Below are 18,536 nucleotides of genomic sequence, written 5' to 3'. Positions count from 1 at the left end.
AGTGTGCATTGGCCAGAAGTTTTGTGTACTGGAGCTGCACAAGTTCATGATTCACTTCCCTGTGTGCTCCTTAAGTACTGCCCTTGCTCAGTCAGGGTTTCCTTCCCTGGGGCATTTGGAAAATATTTCATTAAGGGGGCTTGCTTCCTTGTGGTGGTCCTCTCTCTTGGGGTAAGTCGGGGGTATTGGGCTTTCCATCTTGCTCTGGGTTAGGGAGTGTTGTTGGCTGGTGGGGTGCTCTGCAGCTGGCATTGCCAGCTCTTCAGCTAGTGAACAGCGCACCTACATTTCTCCCAGGCTTCTTGCTTGTCACTGTTGGGTCTCAGGTTTTTCTTTCTGTCTCACTTTGTTTGCTGGTGGTTTGTTCACTTGCTTCTGCTGAGGAGTTCTTGCTTTTTGCCTTATTAGACATGCCTAGGGTGCATGCGGTAGAATTCCCTTGCTACCCCCCCTCGGCTTTCCAGTGGCTTCTAGTGGAAATAGAAAAAATAAAAAAAAAGTTGTGCCTAGTCCTTGAGACTCAAAATACGATCATCCTGAGTCTTCAAACTGAGAATCAAGCGAACGTCGCGAGCCCTCATCAACAACAAGAAGAAATAACCCTTCTCCGGGAGGATATAAGAAGCTTTAAGGCTAGCCAAGATCAACTCCAGCATGACTTGAATGATCTCTGTGAGGAAAATATGCGTCTTAAAAACTGATGAAGCCATAAAAAAACAAGAGGAAGCTCTCAACAAAATGACTGCATGTATCAGTACATTATCCGCCCAACATTCCATCTCCCAGGATGAACAGGACCAGCAAAAGCTGCTTGACTGTTATTGTGTCATCCCAAGTTATATTCCTGTGGAACGTGAAGGTGAGAAGTGTATTGAAATAGTTCATGGTCTCATAAAAGACGAATTGCATGTCACTCTAAATAAAACAGACATTATTGCTGCCTACAGAGTAGGCAAAACGAATCCATCAGGTCTATACCAGCGTAAAATTCGCCTCAAGCTAGCTTCCCAGTTCACAAAATCGCATCTTGTCCGGACAGCTGTATCCCAATGAAAGGGAATCTACATCAACGAGTGCTTGACTAGAAAAAGACAGCAACTCCTCCACCGCCTGCGTCAAATCCGTAAACAAAACCCAGCTGCGATTCATCAGTGCTTCGTTAGAGATGGCATGATTAAAGTGAGAAAGACTTCAGAAGGTAAAATGTTTACAATTGCTAATGAGGATAACCTCAACACTTTCCTCTCCCAATGTGGTTTGTCCCACCTTATTATCCCTCTCAATGAGTCAACATAATTAACCCCCCTTGTCACCTAGTGCGGGCTAGGTATCCTAAGTCTCTTTGTTACACTTTTTTAAAGTAAATTATCATTTAATTTATATTAGTCAGTTATTGGACTTAATTAATTGAGTGCATTAATATTTCTTTAGGTCTTATTAATTATACGATCATAACTAAACTATTTATAGTTAATAATCATTAGCTTAAATTTGTCTATGTTTATTATTCAACTTTTTTCTTTGCTTTCATTTATTACCTAGGTTGCCTAGCCTCGCCATACTCCCCTACTCCATTGTACCCCTGGCTTTGCCTGTGTCTCAAAATGCAAATTATTACTTACAGTGTACCTGAGAGTACTTGTAAACAATTTACCTTATTTTTCCTTTTTTTTTTTCATTTTGTGTTTGTCTTGTATAGTCTTGATTATATTTTAATTTTTTTTCCTCCCTTTTATATCAAAATTTTGTTTTGAAATTGCCATTCTTGCCTTGTTTTCCTACAACCAGCTTTCTTATGCAAACAAGTATAGACCCAGAACTAAACCTCTTATCTATGACAATCATCACTTTAATGATCAAAATTGCAGATATTTTACAGCTCATGATGTAAACAATGTATTAACACATAATCACAGTATCTCTGTAATTAACTTGAATGTAAGATCATTAAAAATTAAGCAAACACTTCGATGATGTTAGTGCCTTGATTGAAACTATTGACAACAAATTCTCTTTTATTATACTTACTGAAACGTGGTTAAAAGAGGATACTACTCAACTCTTAAACATGCCAAACTACTCAGCAATTCACAACTGTCGACCAATTCAGAGAGGTGGTGGTACTGCTCTTTACTACCACCAGGATCTAACATGCTTAAAAGTAATTAGAACTAGAGACTGCTGTGGGGAGTATATCTTCGCCAGTTTCAGAGTCAAGGGTGCTGAGTCTGTCCTGACTGTGGGTGCAGTCTATAGAATTCCTAACACTGATGTGTCCAAATTCAACTCTAATCTCAGAAATCTAATACTAGACAACAGACTGAATAAAAACCATCTAATTATCGCAGGGGACTTTAACATTGACCTCTGCGAGCCTGAAACCCCTACTTCTGCCAGCTTCCTCAACTGTATGAATTCCTGCTTCCTCATACCCTTAATCACTAAACCTACTAGAATCACTGATAGTACTGCCACAGCTCTTGATCACATCTGGACCAACATAACCTCTCCACTTACTTCAGGGATAATCATTGATAGCACTACAGACCATTACCCCACATTTCTCCTAATTAACATTAACAAACCACCTCTAGAGACAAGGGAGATAAGCTTTAGGCTGCACAATGAAGCTGCCATAGGCAATTTTATAGCTGCTGCTGCTAATGTCAACTGGGAGTCCAAATTAGGTAACATAGGGGACATCAACCTAGCAGTGCAATTTTTTCTTCAAAAAACTCTCAGCCTTTATAACACCCACTGTCCTATGCTAACGAAACAAGTCACAACTAAAAGGCTAAACACTCCTTGGCTTACAAAGGGGATACTTAAATCTATTAATAAAAAACATGACCTTGAGAAGTATAGGTTAGGAATCGTCTCCAAAGAATTTTCAAAGAATTACTCATCATTGCTATCTAAAATAATTAGGAGAGCCAAAATTAAATACTACGAAGATAAATTTCCCCACTCAAAGGGCAACATTAAGAAAACATGGAGCACAATTTCACAAATATTGGGATCAAAGAAGATTTTAAATAACAATCCAATACTCCAGTCCAATAATGATGGTCAGCTTTCAGCCTCTGACACTGATTTTGAGTTCAATAGGTTCTTCTCTTCCATTGGGTCATCCCTTGCAAATGATATTCCATCTTCCAGTACTAATATTCAGGACTATCTTACAGGTAACTATCCACAGTCTCTGTACCTAATGCCTACTAATTCCACTGATGTTACTGACATAATCCTTTCCTTTAAAACCAAGTCTAGAGCCCTTGAGGAGATACCAACTCTTATTTACAAAAAAGCCTCCAGATTTTTAGCTCCTGCCATTGCATTGCTCTTCAACAAGTCACTTGAACTCCAAACCTTTCCAGATATTCTAAAAAAAAGCAAGAGTAACCCCTGTCCACAAATGTGGTGATCCCACTGATGTTAACTTCAGACCTATATCAATTCTGCCAAACTTGTCTAAAATATTTGAAAAATTTATCTACAAGCAGCTTTGCTCTTATCTAGCCAAACACAATATAGTTATCTCTTGTCAATATGGCTTCAGACCCCAAAAAAGCACTAACAATGCACTTGATACAAGCAGCTCTTGATAAAAATGAGTTCTCTATTGGGTTATTTGTGGACCTGCGTAAGGCTTTTGACACAGTCAACCACCAAAACCTTTTTCTTAAATTACAACATTATGGAGTCAGAGGTCACTCCCTGCAATACCTAAAGTCTTACCTTACTGACAGGCTCCAATATGTTTCTGTGAGTAATTCAATTTCTCCCACCCTACCCATCAACATTGGTGTTCCCCAGGGCAGCATACTTGGCCCTCTCCTCTTTCTCATCTACATTAATGACCTTCCAAATGCCTCCCAACAACTCAAACCAATTCTATTTGCTGACGACACGACCTTCATTTACTCCAGTCCTGACCCCCTTGCTCTAAATGTCACAGTGAATACTGAGCTAAATAAAGTCCATCACTGGCTAACAAACTCACCCTCAATATTGACAAAACTTTCTATACCTGTATTTTGTTTGGCAATAAATCTTCAAATCAAATAAATCTCAGGATTAACAATACCCAAATTTGTAACAAAGTAGATGGCAAATTCCTTGGCGTTCTCATTGACCACAAGCTGAATTTCCAGGGACACATTCTAAATATATGAAAAAAAGTTTCAAAAACTGTTGGCATTCTCTCTAAGATCAGATATTATGTACCTTGCCCTGCCCTGGTGACACTCTATTACTCTCTCGTCTATCCTTATCTCAACTATGGTATTTGTGCTTGGGGTTCTACTACCCAAAATCATTTATGTCCTCTAATTACTCAACACAAAGCTGCTATTAGCTGCAATATTTAACTCTGGCCCTAGACATCACTCAGTACCCTTACTCAAATCTCTGAATATGTTAGATATCAAGTCACTGCACATCCTCTCATGTGTATTTTATATACAGTATATAAAATGCTGAACTGTAATGTCAATCCTGACCTTAAAAGTTTCCTAGAAGGTTGTAACAGATCCCATGAGCACCACACCAGAAACAAATACCTATTTGATATTCCAAGAGTACGACTTAGTCAAACTAGAAATGCTTTACAAATCAAGAGACCTCGAATGTGGAATGACCTTCCCAACCATGTTAAAGACTGTACCTCTCCCAACCAGTTTAAGATAAAAACTAAGTACCACCTAATTAACTCAATGTAACCTACCTCACCCCTAAATGTCAACCCATGTCTACGATTTTAAACAATGCTGTTTGTTGACTAAATTGTATTTTTGCTTGTTTCTGCCATGTTCCCCCCCCCTTTTTTTCATTTTTTTCTTATTTTTCTCAACATAATTTATACTTTAATCTCGATTAGTATTAAGTTTTAGTCTTAGTGTTTTTCCTGCCCGAAATGCTTTGCATAATAGTGGCTTTAGGCATTGTATGTATTAGCTCTATCTATAAATCCATCAACTTTTGTATTTCACCTTGTATGTATGTACTTTACCTGAATAAATATTTGTATTTGTATTTAGTGGTCTGGTTGTCTGCATCGACAGGGGTTTACTGGCATAGCGGGCCCCAGTGCCTGGGCTTTGTGTCGGGCTCGTTCACCCTACAGGCCTTGGAAAACCCCTGCAGGCTCTGTTGTATAATGGATACCTCTTCACGGCCCACTCTTTTCTTCTTTGAGTTTGAGGGTTCTTCATTGCCTTTGTATTCATCCCAGTATTTGTGCTTGGTTGGTTGTTGATTGGATCTTACTTGAGACTGAAGAGAGAGACACTGTAGATCGGTTCACAGGACTTTATTGAGTACTGTATGGTAATAAGATAGTTCTGAAGCACCGATGTCCTACCCTGTCATGGGTCTGTGCAATACTGCCAGCAGCCACTTAAGAGCAGACCTGTCGGCTCTGTAGGAAATGACGTCAGAGGCCTAGCTGCCTCTGCAATTGGCTATACTCCAACCGCTTACAATTTAAAGTCTGACACCACTCGGACGTGCTACCAAGTCGACGTTCCTTGTTGACAAAACTTTATCTAGCTAATACTGTACATGGATTCTGAAGGACCTTGGTGGCATACAATAATAACTTGCATGTAAAATATCAGATTACACATTAAAAGACAGATCGGGTGTGCATTAATACTGACACCGTTCGGCATGTGCACAAAAATTAGAACATAATCTTACTCGGTGAAAAATCATGGTAACAATGCATTAATTGGAGCAAGAGCATGAAGAACATATACATGTCTATGTACAGTATCAGATAAGAACAATACGTACTTAAAAAGTATTGCTTAAAACAAAATTATCATCATGTGTCAATGACAAGTGCATGGAAGTAATACACGACAATTATCTGAAATAATGGAACAAGAGTTATAATAACCACAATGAATTTATAATTAGATAACGGAAAAAAAATGAATGTAATTGAATGTAACGAAAAGCCATTTTCTGGGCGAGCCCCGGAGCCTCCCTGGAGCTATCGCGCTAATGTGTGATATATTAGACCGGGGCATTAGTCTATGGAGTTCAGCCTACTGGGGACCACTCAGAGGTTTCAGGGAGCAATGACCCTGGACCCCCCCCCCCCCCCCCCCCGTGTGGTTGGGGGGTTTCCTTATCCGCTATCGACCGGGATTAGGCACCCAGAAAGGTAGGCATAACAAAACATATCCCACATGGTAAGAAAAGTACAACTATAAATTAAAAAAAAAGGGGCAGAACTCCCTTCAGTCCCAAGGAAACAAGCAAACGTCACGCTCCACTGTTGTGGCGCTCGTCTGGGCAGCCCTCCCCTCCCCAAGAGGGGGAGCTGGGGGAGTCACGGACTTCCCTGTGCTGGCTGCCCAGCACTCCAGTTCGAAAGCTAAGCATCAAACAACGCAAAAAAAATGCCGACGGGAGGGAGGGAGGGTTGCCAGGGAGCCTCTGGGGCTCACCCAGAAAATGGTGTTTCATTACATTCAATGCTGGTTTTCTGTGGGGGAGCTCCTTTGGCTCCCTGAAGCTACATAACCAAAAATAATAAAAAAAGAAACTTACCTGGGAGGCGGCTGCCACACACACTCCTCAATGTGAAGTTGAGACAACAGGCTGCAACCTGCGACCCAAAGCAACACAGGAACACCCAGGAGCAGGAACATTAACCAAATAATGGGCAGCCAGGACCCTGTTCGACCTCCAAAATCCCCGTGCCCGAATATCAGTCCAGGACATGTTGCCAAATACAGCAGCCAGTGCAGCAAACCATCTACCGGCATGGACACGAGGATAGACCACAGGCTGGATAGACTTAATAATCCTGTGGAGGACCTGAGAGACCTGAACCCTGGAACAGGGAACGAGAGAAATCAGATCAACCCAAAGCATATTCGCAGCCACCGAAGCCGAAGCATGCAGGTAACTGCGAAGAACCTCAACCGGACACAACGCGTGATGCACACCCGGCCTGATCAACCAAGTATCAATGATCCAAGGACCCCTCCGGAAAACAGCCATCTCATTCTTCGCCAGAAAAGGAGAAGGCTGCAACCAAACAAACCGACCACCAGGACTGAAAGAGCAGAAACCCCTGCGCCGGAGGAGAGAATGTAGCTCACCGACCTGACCCCCAGAGACCAATGCCAACAGTAACAGAGCCTCGGAAAAACAAACTTGAGGGCTAGTTTGTAGTGCTCCCTTCGGTTCAAGATTGTTTTTCCGAGGCTTTGTTACTATTGGCATTGGCCTCTGGGGGTCGGGTCAGTGAGCTACATTCTTTCCTCCGACGCAGGGGTTTCTGCTCTTTCGGTCCTGGTGGTCGGTTTGTTTGGTCAAACCTTCGGCCGGTTTGTGTGGTCAGAGAGAAGTAACATCCACCCCGAACACAAGCTAGAGTGGCTCCACCAGCACCACACGAGATGAGGCGATAGTATTAGGCATTAAATAATGGTCCTGAAAAGCCAAAACAGAAAGGACAAGACAACCTACAAAGAGAGAAAGAAAATGGCGGAAAGAACGCCAGAAAACTTCATACTGTCGTCAAGACAAAGCTCTCAGGTGGAACACCATCAATGAAGCCACCTGACCACCATACAATTGGTGATAAACCCACATCAAAAAGACCAGACGTGAAGAGCGGAGGAGGAGGAGAAGACCAGATCAGTGTACTGTACAGGTCCAACCAGCTGGAAAAGGTGGAACCGTGGAAAACACCCCGGGGTTCGCACACCGAGCAAGCAGTGCCTGGAACCAAGGCTGGGCTGGCCACTAAGGGGCCATGAGGACTTCTCTCCCTTGGTAGAACGCCAACTGAAGTTCTGTTCTCTCGTCCAGAACCTGAAGCAACTGCTGGACTGGGGGAAAGAGGTATAGGTAACCCCACCTCGACCAGTCCCTCCAAAAGGCGTCCACCATGACAGCCTCACAGTCGGGAAAGGGTGCCGTGTAGATCGGGAGATGCTGAGACCACGCTGACGCGAACAGGTCCACGTCCGGGAGTTTGTACTGCCGGGAGAGCCAACTGAAGGAGTTGGCTTCAACCATCCAATCTGTGGACAGAGGAATGAACTGGGACAGGCAGTCTGCCAGGACGTTGGACACTCCTCGGATATGAATCGCACGGAGAGCCAAACCCCCCGAGAAGCAAGCAGACGAGCCACTTGAAGTGACCTGTCTCAAAGAGGTAAGGACCGAAGGGAACCCTCCATGGTTCAGACAATGAACCACTGGAGAACAGTCTGAATGGAGCTGAATGGTTGAACCCCGAGCGACCCAAACCCTCTGAAGCGAAAGTCAAACCGCCTCAAACTCCCACGTTGTGCTGTTAGCCCGATGGGAGGACGGAATCCTATCGCCCCTGGCCGGCCTGGAGAGCACTGTCGAGAGACGACTCGTTCATGAACATGTCGAGCGAGGGCTCGGGTAGGTGCCAAGGCACTGAACCCCCAAACCCCCGAAGAGGAAGCTAGCGGCGAAGCTAGCGTCATGCTTGTTAGTTCGTTTTCCTGGGGGAGTTCTGTCCACTCGTTTGTCGATTTTTGTTGTTAACCAGAATAGGGGTTTGTTTTGTGGCGCTTACCTTTCTGGGTGCCTGTCCCGGTCGATGGCAGATATAGAATGCTCCAAATCACATGTGCATTTCTATGGGCCATTGCTCCCCGTGCCTCTCTGAGGGGGGCCAGGTTCTGGCTCGTGGTCCCCGGTAGGCCTAGAACTCCACCCACATCGACTGATGCAAAATAGTTAGGGTATCCATATCAGCCATGGATAGCTCCGGGGAGCCTCCGGGACTCACCCAGAAAATTGTGTTTCATTACATTCAACGCTGGTTTTTTTCCTTGCTGTTTGCGGGGTTTGCGGTTGGGCTGTTTCTGCAAGCGGATTCTTCACGTTGTCATCCGTTATCAGCCTTGTTGGTCCTTCAAGGGTCCTGGGGGGGATCCTCCCGGACAGGGCCTGTCTGCTCGCCCTGGGTTGGTTCTTTCCCAGCTCACCAGGTTCGGATTCCTGGTGCCCTGCTGGATATTCCATCTGGTTCCCTGACAGCCTTGGTTTCAGGTGCTGCTTACTTGGTGTCTGTCTTGCTTTATTATTGTAGGGGTTTCACACGGCTCCGCCTCTTTCAGATGCTCGGTCCAATCCTTTACGGGGCTGGTTTGGTCTTCTCCTCAAGCCTTCGCGTCTGGTGATTTTGACTCGAGTCTATCACCTCCTGTTGGTGATCAGGTGGCTTCGTTGATGGCCTCCCACCTGCGTACTTCATCGAGGTGGCAGTATGGGGTTTCCTGGCGGTCCTTCCTTTTTCTTTTTGCCTCTTCATAGGTATACTTTGCTTTTTGTTGAGGTGGTCTTGTTCTTTTCTCTCATGGTTGTTTCAGGACCGTCTTCGTATGCCGCATTCTGTTGCCTCGTATCGTGCAGCGCTGGCAGAGCCGCTATGGCTTGCTTTCGATTTTGATGTTCCTTTTGCACTGTTTCGCAAGCTGTCTCGGGCGTTGTTTCACCTCTGGCCTGCTCATGCGCCGCCTGAGCCATCGTAGTCTTTGGACACAATGCTCTTATCTCTTTTCCTCGGTTTGTTGTAGCCCCTTTGGTTCTAGAATGATTCTCAGAGGTTTCTGCTCCTTTGGGTTCTGGTGTTAGGTTTATTTATTGCAGCCATTCTTCTTTTTCTGGCGAGGTTGGGTCGGCTGTTTTTCCGAAGGAGTCCCTGGGGTGGTTGCTTGGTTGGTTTTGGCCAGGGGTGCATCTTCTTGTGTCCGGTTGTGACTCTCGGGCATTGCCTGCGTGCCATGGCCTCTGTGGCCATAGACACGCTTTGAGTTGCCCGGGGCTCCCTTCGTCCCTGTTCTGGGGTTCAGGTCTCCCGGGTCGTCTGCGGGGTCCTTTCGGTGTTGCCTGTTGTCTTGCTTTGGGGGTTTTTAAGTGCGGGGTTTCCACCTACCGGGCTTGTCTCTCTTTTGTCCGTGGCTTTGGGTAGGTAGCTGCAGGGAGCCAAAGGGGCTCCCCACAGAAAACCTGTGTTCAATATAATGAAACACCATTTTCTGGGTGAGACCCGGAGGCTCCCCGGCAACCCTCTCTCCCCCCAGTCAGTGGGGTCGTGTTTTGACATCCAGCCTCGAACTGACAGGTGGATAGCCGGCGCGACGAGTCTGGGGCTTCCCCTTTCCCCTCCCAGGGCGGGGGAGCTACGCAGACAAGCGGCGCGACAAGTATGACGTCATGCTCGTTTGCTCGTTTTTCAATTAGGGAGTTCTGTTTACTTGTTAGTTTTCTGTAGTAGTTTTAACCAGATTAGGGGTTTGTTTTGGGGCGCCTACCTTTCTGGGTGCCCTGCCCGGTTGATGGCAGATGCAGAATGCTCCACACACGGGACACCACGAGCATAGCTCTCGTCCTGCAACTACACTTAATTACACATGTGCATTTCTATAGGCCATTGCTCCTCATGCCTCTCCAGGTTCTGGCTCGCCCCCGGTAGGTCTAGAACGCCATTCACACTGACTGATGCCAGTCTAATAATATACATATCAGCCTGGATAGCTCTGGGGAACCTCTGGGTCTCACCCAGAAAATGGCATTTCAGTACATTCAACGCTGGTTTTTTCTTATTCATCTCATTGTAGTACTTTCATATAGTTGTGTAGTCCAAGGAAGGTTATGTAGTTAATCATCCTATTAGGGAGGTTAAAATCACTATCAGGCTTTGGCATCTGTTCCATCACCATTTACTAGGAAATACAATGGGATAGTGAAGTACAAAAGTGTTTTGTTCAGTGCAAATATTACTGTAAATCTTTCTTTGTACAGTCATTCCTCACTTGATCCTGGAAGACTTGGCTGCAGGCTTTGATCTTCCTTGTGTGGCAGACATCAAAATGGGCAGTAACTTCTACTACCCAGGCCAAGAAAAGAATAAACAAAGGGTAGGTACCAGCTATTTTTTTACTCTTCAATATAAAGTATAGTTATAAGGTACAGAGGCTATCAGTGACTTGGAAAAAAATTGCCAAAAAGTTTGAAGTGTTGGATAAATTAGGGTTGTGTTCTGTATTGATAGTTTCCTCTCTTCATTATCTAGCTACTGTAGCATTCCAAATACCCCGTCGGTGTGCTATGAAGCTTGTCCTAGCTACACTGCATTAAAGATATTTCTCTCGAGTTATTCCTTGCCTTTGGCTATCATGCTTGTATACTTAACCCTTAACACTATCGCTCGCTTTGGACACCGATCACGTCTATTTTTTTTCTCTTGAGTCCTAGCCGTGGACAGGACTCGCATCCATAACAAAAATATTTGTATAAAATTCATTTTTTATCCGATCGACCTCGGGGTAGTTTCAAAATACACGCCTTTAGAATGCGCACAATTTGATACCAGAATGAAAGATGTAACACGAAACTTGATGTCAGAACACTTGAAAGATTATAAATACGTTTTTGGGTCTAAATTTGAATTTTTAAATATTTGTTAAAATTCTATTTATTGTGCCATTATTATGGAACTAGTTTTAAAATGCGTGCCTTTATATTGTGAACAATTTGATACCAAAATGAGCGATGTACCATGAAAATTGACGTTAACAAACTGCACGAGTATACACATTAGGTTGTGGTGTGCAAATTGGTGCTCGTTCACGGGTAACTTTAGGCTTTGCTGCGGGGAGTCTCGCCAGGCTTTTGGACATTATATGCATATACATCTGCAGGGAATTTAATTGCGAACACAATGATACCAAAACGAATGACGTAGCACAAGAATTAAGGTGAGAAAACTGAAACGAGTATACACATTTAGGCGTTGCCGCACGCTTGCCACACCAATAGCCCCATGATGTCAAAGTCTGCGGTGCGCGTGTGGCGCAGCCGATAGTGTTAAACTGCACAAAATGTCATGTGTGTGACTTTGAACTCAGTTCCATAAATTTTCTGAAACAATTTCAAATGTTTTGTGCATAATCTACTAGGCAAATGCTTCAACTTTGTCTAAATGATACCAGTGTAACTTGAAAAACAAGAAAATAAAAATTAATTATAAAATTGAATATTGAAAACTTCACATTTTGAAATCAGCTGCTAAAATATAAAAATATCACCAACTGTTCATTTGGTGTTATTATGCTCTCAGAATAGCATATGATCTTCATTTTCATTTATTTAGAATATAGGTTTTCAGTATAGTTTACTGTAAAAAAATTTTTGTTAATATGGCATTTGAAATACGCGCCAATTTAGACAACAAAAATTTATAACTCCAAACGTTTAGAGTTTATGAAAAATCAATTCTATAGGAATTGTAGAACAGACAGCTGTGCACACTATATGTAAAATGATGAGAAACAGTCAGAAACTAGATTTTTGGATACTGAAGTAAGTTGAAATTCTAGTTATAGAAGTTCAACTTATAACTTCAACTGAAGTTGAAGTTATCGACAATGAATAAGGCAGTTCTAATTCATGAATTTACTTTTATGTTGTAATAAACACTGTTTGGCATTCATACTCAAGTATGTGAAAGTTGTAGGTCAATGTGTGTAGAAATGAAGTCAAGAAAAAATCCCCCCCCCCCCCCCCCCCCCCCGAAAAAAAAAAAATATATAGGGATAATTATAATGATTTAGGGAATATATTTAGGGTATACTTTATATAAGTAAAAAAAAAACCTAATCTGGTCCCTAATCATCAAAACAACCTAAAGAAACAAGGAAAATAGAGTTTGAAATCTGTGAAAAAAATCAGCCAAAAAAACAATCCAAGTTCCAAGTTCTGAGAGTTGTAACCGATATATTTGTTGACCAATTTAATTCTGGCTTCACATAGTTAGGGACGAGTATACATTCTCCAGGATGTAAAGGTTAAAACAAATTCAAATAATAAACAAAGGAGGAAAAACCTTAAACCTAAAAAAAAAATTTCCCCTAAAAAAAATATTTTTTGGACATTGTTGAAAGTAACTAATAATAACATTGGGCAATGTATTTATATGATATATAACAAAATAGAGCATAATAACATAATTAATCATTATTATTTGTGTTATGTATTACTCATCAATGCTATAAAGGCACCAGCTGTATATTGACTTTGTGGACACTTCTTACTACTATTCTTCTTCTTTGTGCGTGTCTCTTATTATTGCATTATCCATCAGTTCCAGTTAATAGGAGCTGTTTTCTTTATCAACAAAACGTTCTTTTCTTGGGGAAGCCCCTACGGCTTCCCAGAGCCTACTAGGCTCATATGCTAATGTCAGACTTTGGCATCAGTCATGTGTACGGAGTTCTTATGGGCCTACCGGGGACCACGAGCCAGAACCTTGGCCCCCTCAGAGAGGCAAGGGGAGCAATGGCCTATAGAAACCCCCGTGTGATTGGAAGCATTCTATGTCTGCCATCGACTGGGTTAGGCACCCAGAAAGGTAGGCGTCCGAAAACAAAACCCTATTCTGGTGAAAATTGCTACCAAAAGCCGAGCGAGTGGATAGAACTCCCCAAACAAAAACGAGCAAACTAGTATGACGTCACACGTCGTCCTACCACTGTCTGCACAGCTTCTCCCTCCCCAGGAGGGGGAAGGGGTAGCCCCAGACCCACTGAGCCGGCGATCCACACCCCAGTTCTTGAGGCTGATGCTATCGGCTTGGTTGTGTGCTCTGGCTCCGGTCTTTTTGTGGCGCTGTGCCTTGTGTGTGTGGCGGCTGTACTCCAGGGGTGAGAGAGCCAGGAGTTATTCTTCAGTACTCAGGCTGCATGTGCTTAGGGTTCCCTACCCTAGGTGCCTTGTAAGTACTGCCCTTGGAGCTTGGGGTTACCTTCCACAAGTTCCTCGAGGTCTGCCTCTGTGTGTCCGTTTTACTGCTCGGTTTCCCGGCCTCCCTTTGGGTACTTGGGTGTTTTGTCTACCTAGTTTACCTTAGGGTAGGAGGCAGTTTTGCACTGGTAACGGGTGCAGGGTGCTGTGCAGTTTGTTGTCACCTATCACAGCGGCCGGCTCTGTTCCTTGGGGTACGTTGTCCTCTTGCGGGGTTCTATTTTTCTTTTTGCCATGGTAGAGGGTTCTGCCCTACTTGCCACTGGTGTTTGACCTCATCCTGATACTCGGTGGTGCCCCCCTGCTAGGTCCCCGTGAGCGTACACGTCCCTAGGGTTCAACTGTAGACAGTTTGTTTGGTAGTTTTGGGTGCCGGTTAGCAGTACCCTGCCTGGGTTTACCTGGGCGCGAGTCCTCTTATAGTAAATGCTCGGGACCCTGGGAATCTCTTTGGGGACGCGTGGGTCCGATGGATGTGACCCCGGAGTCCCCCCTCGCTTCATGCGAGTTTGAGGGTTGTTCGGTCCCCTTGTTTCAGGGCGACGCTCACTGTTTTTGCCACCGTCATGCAGCCTGTTGGGTCGGTAACACTTTCGACCCTGAGTCCTGTGAGCATTGCTGCTTGCTGGTGACCTAATTTACCCAATCTGAGGATGATCATCTTCGGGTACAGGCTGCGCAGGCGTTGCATTCTAGGCTTCGTTTTTTGCAACGCGCTCGGTTGGTTGCTCATCCGGATGCCCCACAGCTGCCCCGTTTTGCCTATAGAAACCCGGACTTGGGGGTGGGGGTCGCTTCGACCCTGGTTCAGTCTGCACCTCCTAGTCCTTCCCCTTCTGTTGTTCATTCTGGTCCCCCTCCCCTGTTTTCGGCCCCGAAACGTCGGAGGGTTTCGGAGTCGGGGCAGGGGTTAGTTGGTCTTGAGATTTGGGCAGCCTCGGGGGATGCCCCTTCCGGTGTGGCGACGGAGGCATTCGAGTCTCCTCCCCCGACCGGAGCCTCTGGGTCTGACCAATGGGCCTCATTCTAACCTTCTACGGCTGCGCCGGCCTTGTCTGGTGGGGTCGGTGCTTGGGGGGAGGACTCAGCCCCGGGTCCTGTGGAGGAGGACCCTGGGACTGGGGAGGGGCTGACTTGGGGGCCTTGAGCCTCGCTGGACCCCGCCTGGGTTTTTGTACCCTCTGAGTGGGGCTTACTGTTAAAAGGAGTGGGGTTTTCTTTTCCCCCTCTACATATGAGTTGGACTTGGTGTCTGCCCCTCCCCTAGTTCGGTTCTGTGTTCCCCTGGGTGCTTCGGCTCCATCTTTCCAGAGGTTTTCGGCTTATCACATCCAACCTGCTGCGGTGCGGGCGGCCCTTGTGGCAAACCTCTTGCGTGACCCGGATTATGCCTCGGCAATGGATCACTCGGCTTTCAGGTTGGGACTTCGTTCCCTTTCTGGCTCTGTTACGAGGTTCCGGAGTCGTCCTGGCTGGCGGACTGTCCTGTCTGCCTTGGAAACTTGGCACTCCTTCTGCCGTTCCCGCACGCTTGAGTGGTGGAAGGCTTCGACAGTGCTTCAGGTTTTCCTGGGGAGCGACCTTGAGCACCTCAGTGAGTGCTTGTTTGCTCCTGCCCTTTCCTGGAATGTTGGTGTCATTCAGCGCCATGCGCAGGTTCCCCTCCTTTCGGCGGTGCAGGTAGCGGAGGACTTGCGAGCTCGGGGCCTTTTGGTTGCAGCTTTGCACTTCTTTTCCTTCCTGGAGCTGTCTTCCAACTGGCTCACAGAGGATGTGGGGGCTCTTGGGGCTGTTCCTGGGTCTAGCGCCTTGGCCTCACGGCTCGCTCAATCGGCTGCCTTGCTGAAGCTTTTCGCGCCGATCTTGCAAGATGCAGTGGCTCTGTTTTATGCTTTCCGGCTCGTGTGTTGGCAGACGGTGCTTGCCTCCTCTGTGGAATCCGCTTGGGCCTTGGCTCTTAGGATGTCTTCCCCTTTTTGTCCTCTCTTGTTTGAGGCTTCCGCCATTGCGCGGTATATACAGGCTGCTTCGGCTTCTTGCCATCCTATATCGAACTTGCTCGTTCTCCAGGGGTCCAGTGGTGAACTTTCCCGGAAGGGTCGTGCCAAGGCTCTGGGTTCCTCTCGTCGTGGTAGGCCACCGGGTCGGGGTTCAGGTTCGGTTCCTCCTTCAGACCCCCTTCATCTGGTCGGTGCAGTGTTCGCGTCTGTGTGAGGTTCTGGGTCTCATAAGGGGCACCGGCCCTTTCGTGGTTCGCCCCATTGATGGGGCGAGGGGGGGAAGGCTTGCGCTGTTTCACGCCTGGTCCTACGATTTGTGGGCGTTTTGGGTCGTTTCGCACGGCCTCTGGTGGCGTTGGGTGGCCCCTCCCCCTGTGGGGGGTTCGGGGCTGGCAGGGCAGGCTTCTTTCCCTGTCGGGTCGTCTTGGAGAGGGTTTGCTTGGGCGTGGTCGAAACGACGACGTCACTCAGATAGGTTTCCCGTCTGTTTCCAGTCCCGAAACGAGACTGCGCGGACTTGCGGTTCATTCTGGACGTGTGATGTCTGAACCCCTGGGTTCATTGCTCCTCCTTTCGGATGACCACGCTGTCCCAGGTTTGGCTCCTGTTGGAGCCGGGCGCTTGGATGGTGTCCCTGGACCTCCGGGACGCTTATTGGCACGTCCCAATTCATCCGGGTTTCAGGGACTGGCTCGGTTTTGTTGTGGGGCTTCATGCTTACAGCTTTCGTTGTCTCCCGTTCAGTTTGAACCTGGCACCACACGTTTTCACCCACCACACGCAGGTCGTGGTGACCCGTCTGCATCTGTTAGGTCTTCGAGTGTTGGCCTACCTCAACGACCGCCTGGTTTGGGCTCCCCGCCAGTCCGCTTGTCTGCTGGCCAGGGATCTGGTTCTTTCTCAGCTCACCGGGTTCGGGTTCTTGGTGAACTGGAGGAAGTCCCATCTGGTTCCCTCCCAGGTTCGGACCTGGCTGGGCATTGTGTGTGGGACTCTCGGACCGCTTCCTTGTCTCTTCCTCCGGAGTCTCTCCTGCAGCTGCAGTCCTGCATGTGCCTTTTCTGGGGGGTTCCCGGGTTATCCGGCGGTTGCTCGAGGGTCTGTGCGGGAGCCTGAACTTTGCGATGCTGGTCTACCCACTGGGTTGGGTTTGGCTTCATCGGCTGTTCTGGTTCTTTTGGGGACGTCCCTTCCACCTCTCTCATGATCGCTGGGTTCGGTCCCCGGGGGCTTTGCATCAGTTGCTGCGTCGCCAGCTACCTCTTCGGGTTTTTCAGGGTTCAGTGCCTTGGCGCCTACCCGAGCCTTTGCTCGATGTGTTCACGGACTCGTTGTCTCTCGGCTGGGACTTTGTGACCAGTGCTCACCAGGTCGGCTAGGGACGGTGGGGTCTGTCCTTCCGTCGAGCCCACAGCACTATGTGGGAGCTTGCAGCAGTGTGTTTACTAGTTGTGTTTACTAGTTGTGTTTTTGCGGGGGTTGAGTTTTGCTCTTTCGGCCCGCCTCTCAACTGTCAATCAACTGTTTACTAACTACTTTTTTTTTTTTTTTTTTCCACACCACACACACACACACCCCAGGAAGCAGCCCGTGACAGCTGACTAACTCCCAGGTACCTATTTACTGCTAGGTAACAGGGGCATTCAGGGTGAAAGAAACTTTGCCCATTTGTTTCTGCCTCGTGCGCGAATCGAACCCGCGCCACAGAATTACGAATCCTGCGCGCTATCCACCAGGCTACGAGGCCCCTAGTGTGGTTTGCTATTCGAAGGCTTCTAGTCGCCTGTGGGTCGACGATCTGGCTCCATGCGCCACCTGAGCCGTCCTGGTCTTTGGACAGAGTGTTCTCTTTTCTTTCTTCCCCTCGTTTTGTTGTGACCCCTTCGTTTCCGGATTGTTTTTCAAAGGCTCTTTTCCTGTTGGCATTGGCCTCTGGGAGTCGGGTTGGTGAGCTTCATGATCTCCTCCGGCGCAGAGGTTTCTGCTTCGGTCGGGGAGATTGGTTTATTCGTTTGCAGCCTTCTCCTTCTTTTCTGGCAAAGAATTAGACTGCTGCTTTCAGGAGGGGTCCCTGGGTTGTTGATGCCTGGTTGGTTAGGCCTGGGGGTGCATCATGTTTTATGTCCGGTTGCGGCTCTCCACCGTTATTTGTGCGCCATGGCTTCTGTGTCCATGGACATGCTTTGGGTTGATCCAGTTTCCCTTCTTCCCTCTTCGCGGGTGTGGGTCTCCCAGGTCGCTTGCAGGGTTATTAAGGCTAGCCAGCCTGCGGTCTATCCCCATGCCCATGACATCCGCAAGTTCGCGGCTCTTGCCGCTATCTTTGGCAATATGTCCTGGGCTGACATTCAGGCGCAGGGATTTTGGCGGTTGAACGGGGTCCTGGCTGGTCGTTACCTTGTAAACGTTCCTGGGGCTCAGTCGGGCCTGTGTCGCTTTGGGTCGGTGGATGCAGCCAGTTGTCTCGACTTCGGGTTGAGGAGTGAGCAGCAACTGCCTCCCGAGTAAGTCCCTATTCTTTTCCTCTGTGGGTAGTTAGCTCCGGGAAGCCATAGGGGGCTTCCCCAGAAAACCAGCGTTGAATGTAATGAAACGCCCATTTCTGGGCGAGTCCCGGAGGCTTCCCGGCATCCCTCCCTCCCTCCAGTCTGCGTTTTTTTTCGTGTGTTTTGACATCCAGCCTCAGAACTGGGGTGTGGATCACAGGCACAGTGGACTGGAGCT

The 18,536-nt window shown here is 46.9% G+C and overlaps 1 protein-coding gene across 4 annotated transcripts in view; it reads left to right on the top strand.

Annotated features, from left to right (window-relative positions):
• The window catches only part of LOC138349740 (uncharacterized), a gene marked incomplete at its 3' end in the record, with an annotated part of 35,950 nt that extends 25,022 nt beyond the window's left edge, over positions 1-10,928 (top strand). For all 4 annotated transcript variants that reach the window (XM_069300056.1, XM_069300055.1, XM_069300054.1 and 1 more), the window contains 1 exon segment: positions 10,813-10,928. In XM_069300056.1, the coding sequence (XP_069156157.1) occupies positions 10,813-10,928 (116 nt within the window).
• Between the last annotated feature and the right edge of the window lie 7,608 nt (positions 10,929-18,536).

Source organism: Procambarus clarkii, chromosome 43, assembly GCF_040958095.1.
Source record: "Procambarus clarkii isolate CNS0578487 chromosome 43, FALCON_Pclarkii_2.0, whole genome shotgun sequence".
In the NCBI taxonomy this organism is placed as follows: domain Eukaryota; kingdom Metazoa; phylum Arthropoda; class Malacostraca; order Decapoda; family Cambaridae; genus Procambarus; species Procambarus clarkii.
Note: the sequence above shows the minus strand (reverse complement) of the source record. Positions and strands in the feature narration are given on the sequence as shown.